Raw genomic sequence first — 12570 nt, 5'->3', positions numbered from 1 at the left:
AAGGTACATCTTAAAGAAATCTAATGAGCTGCAATAAACTAATTTAATATGCTGTGTTAATAATTATAACTTTCTTTAAATATAACTTGTGTTTGCATGGGCTAATATGAAAACTTTAAAATTGTGTAGTAGAGCTGTAGTAGAGCTTATCAAAGGACACGAAAGGAAGTGAGAGAGCATCGTAGCCTGTCCCCCACATTATACTATTTGCACATTAAGTAAGCTGTGAAAGAAACAAAAGAAAAATTTGGAGACCAAATTGAAATTCAGGGACGAGAAATAAAACCTTTGAGGTATGCAAATGAGACTGTACTTCAGTGAGAAATGGCAAAGGGCTTCCAAGATCAGTTGAACAAAATGGATAGCAACTTGAAAAAGAGGTAGTAAGATGAATATCAACAAAAGTATAAGAAGGATAATGTAATGTAGTATAGTTAAATCAAGCAATGCTAAGGGTATTAGATTGAGAAATGAGAGGATATAAATGGTAGATTATTTTTGTAATTTGTGCAGCAAAATAACTGAGGGAGGGGGGGGGGGGGGCACTGGCAAGGGCAAGAAATGCCTTTCTGAAAGAAAGAAATTTTGTAACATCATATGTAAATGTAATTTTTATGGAGTGTAGCCTTGTGTGCAAGTGAAATGTGGACCATAAACAGTGCAGACAAGATGATCACTTGGTTAGTCAGTTGATTCAGGGGAGGGGACAAAACAGCAAGGCCATTGGTTTAGGTAAGGATGGGGAAAGAAGTTGGCCTTACCCTTTCAAAGGAACCATCTCAGCATTTGCCTGAAATGATTTAGGGAAGTCACGGAAAACCTAAACCAGGATGGGCGAACACGGGTTTGAACCATCATCCTGACAGTGTGCTTACCACTGTGCCACATCACACGGTACACAAGAAGAGACCAGAAGGTCTGAAATGTGATTCAGGAGAAAGCTGGGTAGACTGGGTAACTAATGAGGTGGTACAGAATAGAACAGGGGATAAAACAAATTCATGGCACAACTTTAGCAAAAGAAGAAATCGATCAGTTGATAGCATACACATTAAGACACCAAGAAAAGGCCAATATGGGGATGGAGGGAAGTGTATGTGTGTGGTTTCGGGTTGTAGAGGGGGAGCCGAGGCAAGAATACAGGAATATAAGTTGCAATAGTTTTTCAGAGATGAAGAGGCTTGGTGCAGGCAGCCTAGCATGGAGATTTTCATCAACCAAGTCTCCAGACCATACCAACAACAACGATGACGACAACAGTTGCTGTTCATATACTTATGCCTGCTTGTTAGTATTTACGTGACTCAATCAATAAATAGGCTACTGATGAATATCTGCTATCTACATGTCATATGAATAGACATGTTTAAAATGAACATTCTTACCTGACGTGTTATGTGCAGGAAGTTCCCAAAACACAGTCTACACAATAGGACAATTTTAAATCCACGATAGACTGTAACAATTTTGAAAAGGATAGTTGCTACTTACCATATAGCGAAGGTGCTGAGTCACAGATAGGCACAAAAAAATAACTATCAGAAAGTGAGATTTTGGCCAACAAGGGCTTAATTGAAAATAGAGAAATTAGACCACTCACATTCCTCATGCAAACACAACTCATTCAATGTGATAACTCATTCAATGTGATCACGTGTGAGCGAGTTGTGTTTTCCAGTGTGTGTGTGTGTGTGTGTGTGTGTGTGTGTGTGTGTGTGTGTATTTATTTTTGATGTAGGACTTGCTGACCAAAAGCTCACTTTTCGACAGTCTTCTTGTTGTACCCATTTGCGACTCAGCATCTCCGCTATATGGTGAGCAGCAACTATCCTTTTCACAGTATTGTAATAAGACAATTTGTAGAAGTTGTATGTATGGTTAGTAGCAATGTTTTAATTGTCTTTAGACCGCAGAAATTCTTAGTTTCTTACTTTACACCTGACAGAAGCCTGTGACAGAATGTTGTACTGCACTCTGAGCCCTAAAAAAGCAGGCAAAATCAACTTGGAATTAATTTTCGGCCTTTAGCGTGTCTTTAAAAACCGTGTTTCATTAATAACTAATTTTTATTACTGGTCAAAAATTTCACGACGGGTCGATGTATGGAGATGTGATGTAAGATTCTAAACAAATTAATAGCAGCAATATATATTTTGAAATGTAGTGGAATTAATCATTGTCAGGGACTACACCAAAATGTAAGAATGAATTAAAAACTTATTGCTGTACAGACTTGAAATACACTCCTGGAAATGGAAAAAAGAACACATTGACACCGGTGTGTCAGACCCACCATACTTGCTCCGGACACTGCGAGAGGGCTGTACAAGCAATGATCACACCCACGGCACAGCGGACACACCAGCAACCGCCGTGTTGGCCGTCGAACGGCGCTAGCTGCGCAGCATTTGTGCACCGCCGCCGTCAGTGTCAGCCAGTTTGCCATGGCATATGGAGCTCCATCGCAGTCTTTAACACTGGTAGCATGCCGCGACAGCGTGGACGTGAACCGTATGTGCAGTCGACGGACTTTGAGCGAGGGCGTATAGTGGGCATGCGGGAGGCCGGGTGGACGTACCGCCGAATTGCTCAACACGTGGGGCGTGAGGTCTCCACAGTACATCGATGTTGTCGCCAGTGGTCGGCGGAAGGTGCACGTGCCCGTCGACCTGGGACCGGACCGCAGCGACGCACGGATGCACGCCAAGACCGTAGGATCCTACGCAGTGCCGTAGGGGACCGCACCGCCACTTCCCAGCAAATTAGGGACACTGTTGCTCCTGGGGTATCGGCGAGGACCATTTGCAACCGTCTCCATGAAGCTGGGCTACGGTCCCGCACACCGTTAGGCCGTCTTCCGCTCACGCCCCATCATCGTGCAGCCCGCCTCCAGTGGTGTCGCGACAGGCGCGAATGGAGGGACGAATGGAGACGTGTCGTCTTCAGCGATGAGAGTCGCTTCTGCCTTGGTGCCAATGATGGTCGTATGCGTGTTTGGCGCCTTGCAGGTGAGCGCCACAATCAGGACTGCATACGACCGAGGCACACAGGGCCAACACTTGGCATCATGGTGTGGGGAGCGATCTCCTGCACTGGCCGTACACCTCTGGTGATCGTCGAGGGGACACTGAATAGTGCACGGTACATCCAAACCGTCATCGAACCCATCGTTCTACCATTCCTAGACTGGCAAGGGAACTTGCTGTTCCAACAGGACAATGCACGTCCGCATGTATCCCGTGCCACCCAACGTGCTCTAGAAGGTGTAAGTCAAGTACCCTCGCCAGCAAGATCTCCGGATCTGTCCCCCATTGAGCATGTTTGGGACTGGATGAAGCGTTGTCTTACGCGGTCTGCACGTCCAGCACGAACGCTGGTCCAACTGAGGCGCCAGGTGGAAATGGCATGGCAAGCCGTTCCACAGGACTACATCCAGCATGTCTACGATCGTCTCCATGGGAGAATAACAGCCTGCATTGCTGCGAAAGGTGGATATACACTGTACTAGTGCCGACATTGTGCATGCTCTGTTGCCTGTGTCTATGTGCCTGTGGTTCTGTCAGTGTGATCACGTGATGTATCTGACCCCAGGAATGTGTCAATAAAGTTTCCCCTTCCTGGGACAATGAATTCACGGTGATCTTATTTCAATTTCCAGGAGTGTATGTAAAAGGTACTAGAACTGGCAAAAAATGATACTACTAACTTCAGAGAACTGTGTAACCTATTCAATATAGATGAGTGACATGTAACACCTATGTGATGTAACAGTAGGTAGAGAAAGGGTGTTATAAAATAAAACTACTGGCCTCACAAGAACACTGCTTTTTACTGCCAATTAAAACTGAAACTCTTAAAGTTATACTACTATTCACAATTAAATAGCGGTGAATGGTGCCCATGCCAAAGCAAACGTCACTACTAATACGAAATATCTGTTCTGGATGAGGCAATAGTAAGCAACAGAGTGTCTCGGCATAGCTTATGGTGATATTCCTCCTATGGTAGCTACTTCTCTAGCAGTTCCTACATATCTGCTGATCATTCAACAACATAAAGAAATCAATACATTCCAAATATCAGTGCTGCTTGCCACCTTCAGATTGTCTAAAGTATATAAATTATGGAGATATGTTCCATTTTTGAACTGAATGAATGTTTTTGTGAAAAACAAACTGCCTTTCATTTAGTTGCAAAGACATCTGAACCAATCAAGGAATGACAGAAAATGGAAAAAATGACACATATAAATTATTTGAAAACTGAAATGAAAGTAGGCCTATCTGAATTCAAGTGGTACACATTTTATGACTAACAGTGCAGCAACTACAGACCTATTGAAAAACTGTAGGATGACTTAGCAGAGCTACATGAAACTTTGAAATTCACCACACCTAGCTCTGTGAAGTTGTCATTCAGGATTATTCCTCTCTTGCAGACAGGCACAAAGGAAGATTAATGAGTTTAGGGTCTCCAGTACCGTCAACATGTTTTTAAATAATGACACACATTTTTGTAAGTGGGCAGCTCTGCAATTTGCATTTTATTATATATCACAGTGACTTCTCATATATTTGCTCAGAGCAAAAACCAGAGTATCAGAAAAGAAAGTGGCACAACAAAGAATATAACTGTAGATGACTCTTTTTTTAGAATCTACACTTCATTTGCTCCACTAGCAACTGTCACGAATTTTCAGTAACCCCTCCCCCTCCATCACATACACATGATCCTTTCAAAATATAAAAACAAATTCTTTTGGAAAAGAGTGAGTATTTTCATCCGTGGTTAATATTCATAAATGTTTTTATCAACGGTGCTATTAGAGCAAACATAAAAAGATACTTCTGTAGTGGCATTCTATAGCTTGCAACAAAAGAAATAAAACAATGTAGCACAAAGCAGTATAACACCTAACACTTAATTTTTTTTTTACAAAAAGAAGACAAAAACAATACTCGAAGATGAATGAATATTAGACCCCCCCCTCCCCCCAGTCGATGTTACACCAATAAATGACCAGACAAATAGGAACCAAACATTATTTATTAAATAAATGTTTTTTTTTACTGTAAAAAAAAACTTTTAATGCCTACATCACAATTTTCCTGTCACACAGTATACTAGCTAGTTTTGGTAACTATCTACAACCATCTTCAGATCTCTAAACAAATGGAGGAAAACCAGACTAACAAAATTTTGAACAATCAAGTAAGATATAAAAAAACTGTATAAAAGGTGACCAAAACATTATAATGGGGAGCCAATTCTAATAAGAAGGGTGAACATTAAACAAATCCATGTAACAGTGTAAAAGAAAATATGTTCAAGCTCTTAACATAACACACAATTCATAACATAAAAAAGGTTGTGAATATGCACTGGAAAGTGTCTTTAGCTGTAGCCACTCAATGTCGCACATTTGTAAATAACAATGACAGTATGTAGTTTTGTACAACATCACCGTGATCAAGCCAGGTTGTAGACTCGCTCAAAAAATTTTATAACAGAAATCTTAATACAGCATCCCTGCCTTGTAATTTTAACTTCATACCTTTATTACCTATATTGTTTTAAATACATACTGTCATTGCTTGGCATTTATGAATGCAAGACATTGGATGACTACAGTTAATGATGCTTTCCAATGCATATTCAAAGCTTTTTTTTTTTTTTTTTTTTTAGATTTTGGATGGTATGTTATCAGCATTACTATACTTTGTACTGCTTTGTTAAAGGGATTTGTCAACTGATCACTTTTAGTATTAGGATTGTTTCCCCATTACATTCTTTGCTCACCTTCACATCTTACTTGTACAAAATTTTCTTAGGCTTCTTTTCCTCAATTTGTTTACAGATCTGAAGATAGTTGCAGGTAGCAACTAGAGCCAGTTATCAAACTTTAACAAGAACAGGAAATTTGGAGTCAAGGAATCAAACAATTTTTATTTAAAAACATTTATTTAATAAACCACATGAACAGTGCTGTCTCTTCCACCACAAGGTCTGGCTTCACTAAAATGTTATTTAAACCAACAAAACATATAGTAGATAAATAGAAACTCATCTACGTATTATTATAAAATCAGTATCACATAAACCAGGCAACATATCCACCCACAATCAGCCACCACAGTAAAGTAATAATGGGAGACAGGCTGAGTGGATCTATACATCAAGAAAACAAAAATACATTCCATGTCAGTGAAATATGGGGTACTAAAACACCTTTGTGTAGAAGAACATTAGAAATATGACCAACTAATCTTGGCAAAGAACTTAATAACAGAAACCATATTGATACAGTGATCACTGAAGATGCTTTAAAATAAAGGAAAAGGGTTAATGTTTCATGGACAATATGAGAAGTACAAGCTTGGAATGGACAAGGACTGGGAATAAATTCGCTTAAAACTTTTCGAAAAAGCTATCTAGGGATCTCACTTAGCTGATGCAAGCAAACTTTGAGGACCTAAATCTTTTATGTACAATTCTGGCCTAGAACACTGCCTTTAATAGAATATTTAAGCCCTCTGAAGAGATTTAAAACCTGAAAATTATGATCATATTGTCATCAATGGTGACTTGCACAACACGTTGCTCATGGAGCATTAACAATCCAGACTCAATTGTTTTGCAGGAATTAATGAAACTGAAGAAAAGTAACAAAATTTTTGATATTCTGAATTACAGAAAAAGGTAAGGCACTGGATGCATATAGTAGATGACAAATGGAATACACATGTGTAACATTCATGTGAAGAAAGTAAGTTGAGTGAAAATGCAAGTGAATAAAGGTAGTAAATATCTACTATCTATATACAAGGTCAGAACTGATACAAGAATATATGTATACACATACCTAATACAAAAGTTCACAATCATTAACTTTCAGAATTTTGAAATACTAGTCAGGTGGGTTGGTTTTCCACTTGCCCTGTCCTGTCTCCCTTGAACCTTGTAAAAGTTCCAGGGCCTCCAAACCATTACATCTTTTTCTAGCAAAAGGAATTTTGGATCAAAGTAATATTGGAGCTTAACACCTCACTACTGATGAGGTAGTCAAAAACAGAGTTCACACACAGATAGAATAATGATAAAGGAAACCAGTTATATGTTTTACAAGAAACCAGGCCTGTAATCACATTTATATGATATTTAAAACTTCGGAAGTTAATTCTGGATGATTGGACAAGGATTTGAACACTGCTGCAACTAAAAAAAGACTCCAGTGTTAAAAAAAGAATGCGGATTTTGAAAACAGTAAGCACTTTTATGTCTATCAATCTATGCTACATAGTATTTAGACTACTTTCTATTATCATTCACAGTTACAGTAAGCTGTTTATATGTGTGGTGTTATTTCTGTTTCTACATTATGAACAAAACCTACATGTATACTTCACCCTGAAATGATTTCCTGTGCCTGTGTACTTCTGGTTAAGACGTTTTTATTGCTTGAAACCTGTGAGTACTTTTTACTGTCAGCCCAGTTTTGAATTATTATTATTTACATGGCTGCATGTTGAAAGACCGTGAATAGTTACAATTGAAAGAAAACAGCCCTCGTTAAAAATAGTGACCGAGGGCTGTTTTCTTTCAATTGCCAGTTCTGAATCTTATTTTGTCAATCAAAGTTCTATTATTCACACTCAATTTGTATTTGCTTATAGAGTTAAACACTACTCAGCCTTTTATAGCATAGTAATGAAGTTTCAAAGAGTTTGAAATTGTGCCACTCTCACTCAATGATTGCTACAGCTACTGAGGCAAGCATATTTACAATCATATGTTGGAGTGACAAAGATCATGAGACATTGAACCAAAATAAAAATAAAAAACCACAGCCTGTCAACACTTTTTTTTCCTTACTGGATCAGGATTCCGTACTGGATAATTATTTTAGCAACAGCTTGTTTTCTTGAAGAATTTTTCCATTTTTGTAATGCTGAAGAAATTTAGTTGGCACACTGTTACATAATTTGTTTTGATAACAATGTAAGTTTTTATTGCTTTATGCAAAATTTGAACTGTGTGTTCTCTTTGGCTTTGTGGACAAAATTCATAGCAAGGAAAATACCTAGAGTGGTTTAATAGCAGGTTCCTGTGAGTCAATGTGTACTTTATGCCAACGATAGAAATACTGACTAGACTGCATATAAAATTCCTGCAACTGCTGCATGACTTGAGGATACCACTAATAAACTGTACAATTAACAGTCAAAATTTTTGACTGTTACATTAACCACAGGTGTGCACAGCACAGCATCCCATACACACAAGATAAATCTGAATGAAAATGGTTGTCAATACACAGGATTCCATGAAACATAACATAGACGAACATCACTAGTATGTGAAAGCCTATTGTGCAATTTGTAGCCTCTTATATCATAAAGAGGGAAGAGAAATAAAGGGATAAATGCTGATATGTTAAAAAAGAATCAGTGTTTACACTACAGTAAAAATTTAGGTTCAATGATGCTGTGTAACAAAGAAAATTGTATACACAAACAACATAGCAGATAATTTTCACAGTACAGTGACAATATTCCTAAGCAACTTATATCTGCTACAGTAAGCCCTATTTGTATCACAGTCAATAATATTACAGTAGCATTAATAGTCACAGCACTGTTTAAATCAGTAACAAACAAAAACCATCTGCATTAATCTTCTCCAGAATGTGTATGGAATTTATGAGGTCAGTCCCATGACTGACACAGTAAAATGTTTCTGTTTTGGCCAACATGACAAACATCTTCATGCAGAAAATAAGAACATTCAATGTAAGATACAAACTTTAGAAATATAGAAATTATATAGATGTGTTCTCAAAACAGGTCTTAAGCGCTTATGCCTAATCTCAAATGATATTTTCATTCTCATAAAAAACAAAATTTAGCACAAACTATCAAGCAACAACAGAAGAAACAGCAGCAGAATAGAAAAATAAAAGGAGCTTACCTTTCTTGGTCCTCAACTGGGGCAATGGCAGTCTGCTTCTCCTCGGCATTTTTTCCAATCTCATGGGACTCAGTTTTGGCAGCATTAATTTCTGGCTGGGAAATTTGGTTTTCAGCAGGATTACTGACAATACCAATCACTGTACCTGAGTTTGGATCCACCACATTTGGTAAATTTGAAGCCACACTTATATTTGTTGCACCAACACCACTTACAGAGACTTGATGTTGCAGCACTGGATTAACTGGAGTCCTAGCAGCTGTGACAGTGACAGGTTGTGGATTTGTATACGATTGCGCTGGTGTAGCACTATTTGAATACATCTGCTGTGCTGGTCCAGTAATAGTGGACATAGGAACAGATGTCTGCACAGGAATCATAGGCTGCTGCCCCATAACACTGGCTGGCTGCTGTCCCTGCTGCTGTTGTGATGGAGGTGGTTGCTGAGGCAGTGGCTGCTGCTGCTGTGACGTTGGTTGCTGAGGCGGCTGCTGTTGCGGCTGCTGTATGCTATGAACTTGTTGCTGCACAGGTTGCAAATTTGAGCTGTGTACTGGTGGCTGTTGCTGTGGAGTTATTTGCTGATTAATAATTTGCTGCTGGTGGATCTGAGGAATATGTTGCTGATTAGGTGGCATCTGTTGCTGTTGCACTGGTACTTGTGGCTGTAATGGTATTTGCTGTTGTGACTGCAGCTGAGGCTGCGGTGAGACAGGAATATGCTGTTGTACTTGATCCTGTGTTGGTGGGATTTGTGAATTCACTATCTGAATCGGTGGAAGATGTACCTTCTGTGAAATCACTGGAGCAGACATTGGAACACTGTTTGATACTTGCTGTGTAGCAGATGGCTGAGATAAAGGAATGGTTTGTGGCTGTTGTTGACCTTGAACTGGCACTTTCGTTTGACTGGCAGCTGAAGTCTGGATGATACTTGGCTGTGACACAACTGACGGAGGCTGCGAAACAACATTAACTCCTTGCTGAACTTGGCCCATTGTGATTACTCCTTGCTGAGTGGCCTGAGCAGACACACCTTGTGGTGGTGGTGGGGTATAATAAGTGGCTTGCATTTGCTGCTGCTGCTGTTGTTGCGGTGGTTGTTGCTGAACTATTATCTGTTGTGGAAGACCTTGTTGCACAGTTATCAAGCCAGTAGGAACCTGCTGTTGCTGCTGCACTGGTTGTGTAGGTGGTGGTATGTATGCTGCTTGTGAAATCTGCTGCTGCGAAGATGCTGGTGGCAGGGACTGATGGTACATTTGCTGATTTGCAGTTATATTTTGAGGCTGGTGCACCTGTTGTCCTGCTGGCAAGTTCTGCTGCTGATGAATATATTGGGAATTGGCAGTAGAAATTACCTGCTGAAACTGTTGTGGAGGTAAACTCTGGTGCTGAGCAGACTGTTGATGTTGACCAGGTATTACATTATGCTGCATAGGGACCTGTGACATGCTCTGGGTGTGATGCATGGGAACATTCTGGGCTGGTACCTGTGCTGGATGCTGCTGTTGTAGCTGTTGTTGAGCTATCACTGACATCTGATGCTGCAACATCGGTGGCTGTTGCTGTGGCTGTTGTTGCTGCAAATTTTGCTGTGGAACCTGTGTAACAAGTGTGTTATTTTGCTGACTTGTAGCCACATATGGCTGTTGCAGTGTTTGTCCAGGAGAAAGAGAGATGTTTACACTCTGGCCTGGTGTAAAGTTCCCAGTAGTTCCTTGTTGTGTCATATAACCAGCTGGTGGCGGCTGCTGCTGTTGCTGCTCATTAACAAATACAGATTTCGAAGAATCCTGGATTGTTATACCTTGACTGTCTATACTGCGAACAATGAGACCATCTGTAATCACAACTCCACTATCAGTTCCATACTTTACAGAGCTGGTATTTGTTTCACCATCCACATTTTTCACAACGTTTATGATAGCCTGTTGCGAATTTTGTTGATTCTGCGACATCGTATGGTCCAAATAATCCATACACATCCACCTGCCCCTCTTAAAGGGTACAGTGCTTTCAATTTTAACCACCTTAAAACGTTCGTTCCTACTAGCTGGAGCGTGGACGTCCCTCATTTCTGTTTCTTGCTTGTTCACACTATTGGAATTGCTGACAGCAATTGTGGAATCAGTGGCACCTGCCTTTACGTCACCAGTTGTATTAGCAGCGGCGTTAGATGTAGGTACACTACCGTTATTAGAAGTTGCACTGCCGGCTTCGTTAGCGACAATAGCAAGTCCGTATTGCGAACTTGTAGGAATAACAGGAGCCGATCCCAGAGATGTTGCAGTGGCGTTGAAAAATACGTCTTCTTTGGAAAAGGTGTCTTCCGAAAAACTTGGAGTTTCGTTTTCTATGTCAGTGATTCTGGAATTATCTACGACGTCGGACGTGTCATCCGTGTGAGATTCATCCAAATCGTCAGCTGAATCTTCGCCTCCGTCTGCACTTATACTAGGCAAAACTGTGACACTCGTTATTTGAAACGCTGGTGTTTTCTTTCTCTGACTCGGTGTTGTGACAGGAGATGCTGCTGATGTGGTTAGATTTTTATCGACGTCACTGTTGATACGTGTCAACACGCTGTTAACTTTTGTTTTCTCACCTGCCTTTGGCGATTTTTGACTTAAATTATCAGCCATGTTAGGCTGTCGAAAACGGGCCACCTCCCGAACACAGTGAGATTTGAGGAGTTGTACTCCTCAAACCGTCATCTACACCAGTAAACACAAGGAAAACCATAATCCATGACACTTAGAAGTCGGGCCACGGGAAACATAAGCTCCAAAATCAATGTTTATACGAACAAAAAATACCGACAAGTCACACACTTCATAACACACTGCAACAGACCCGATTCAACATGGCCACTATCCACAGCGAACCATGGGTAGGGTTGTACAAAATAACAGGCGTCGATAATAGCTATGCTATCGAGAGGAACGGCAGCGATAATCGATACCCACGTTCCGGTGTCTGCAGCTGCGACAGTCGCTTTTCGGTCGTCACTTGTCCTCAACAGCTTCGATAGACTGGAAACACCGTGTATTGCAATTGCGCGATATTAGAAATTTCACGCCATGTAAACAAACTTTGTTTATCTCTCTCTCTCTGTGTGTGTGTGTGTGTGTGTGCAATAGAAAAGGAGAGAGACTGGAAACCGAAGTCAATGTGAACAGGTACATATCTACGAATAAAGCGGAAATACGCGAATCTGTTTGCTTGACATAAATGCAAAAAAAGTTTCATTCTTTTTTCAGTACATGTAACACGTTATGACAATGCTCACCCGTTCGTTCTTTGCGTTCCTTATTAACACAGAAGAAAACAGGATTGTGCTATACGTTAGGCTGCCTTTCTTTGAGCACAAACGTATTTTAAGGTACAAGAAAATGGACTTTAGCGCAACGCAGATGTCAAAATCATTTTGTATTGAGCTACATTTAGTTTAGTACAGAAATTTCGTTTACTGTTCATGCTGCTTTTGTAAGACAGTTTTCGAGTTTCCTGCCTCCTACATAAAACAAAATATCAAAAACCATCTGAACTGATACTGTGATTTCATGCTTTAACTCTCTCATATATTGTTCAAATGTTAAA

At 40.1% G+C, this 12570-nt stretch overlaps 1 protein-coding gene across 2 annotated transcripts in view; it reads right to left on the bottom strand.

The window, feature by feature from the left end:
• The window catches only part of LOC126281833 (protein bunched, class 2/F/G isoform-like), a 511962-nt gene extending 500039 nt beyond the window's left edge, over positions 1–11923 (bottom strand). Inside the window, exon 1 of one of the 2 annotated variants that reach the window (XM_049981087.1) lies at positions 8968–11923. In XM_049981087.1, the coding sequence (XP_049837044.1) occupies positions 8968–11612 (2645 nt within the window). In that variant the 5' untranslated portion in view covers positions 11613–11923. The remainder of the gene's footprint in view (positions 1–8967) is intronic. The other variant, XM_049981077.1, reaches the window with a different exon arrangement.
• Between the last annotated feature and the right edge of the window lie 647 nt (positions 11924–12570).

The sequence above is a fragment of the Schistocerca gregaria genome, chromosome 1 (assembly GCF_023897955.1).
Source record: "Schistocerca gregaria isolate iqSchGreg1 chromosome 1, iqSchGreg1.2, whole genome shotgun sequence".
Lineage (NCBI taxonomy): Eukaryota > Metazoa > Arthropoda > Insecta > Orthoptera > Acrididae > Schistocerca > Schistocerca gregaria.
The sequence above is the reverse complement of the archived record's forward strand: the minus strand, read 5'-3'. Positions and strand labels throughout refer to the sequence as shown.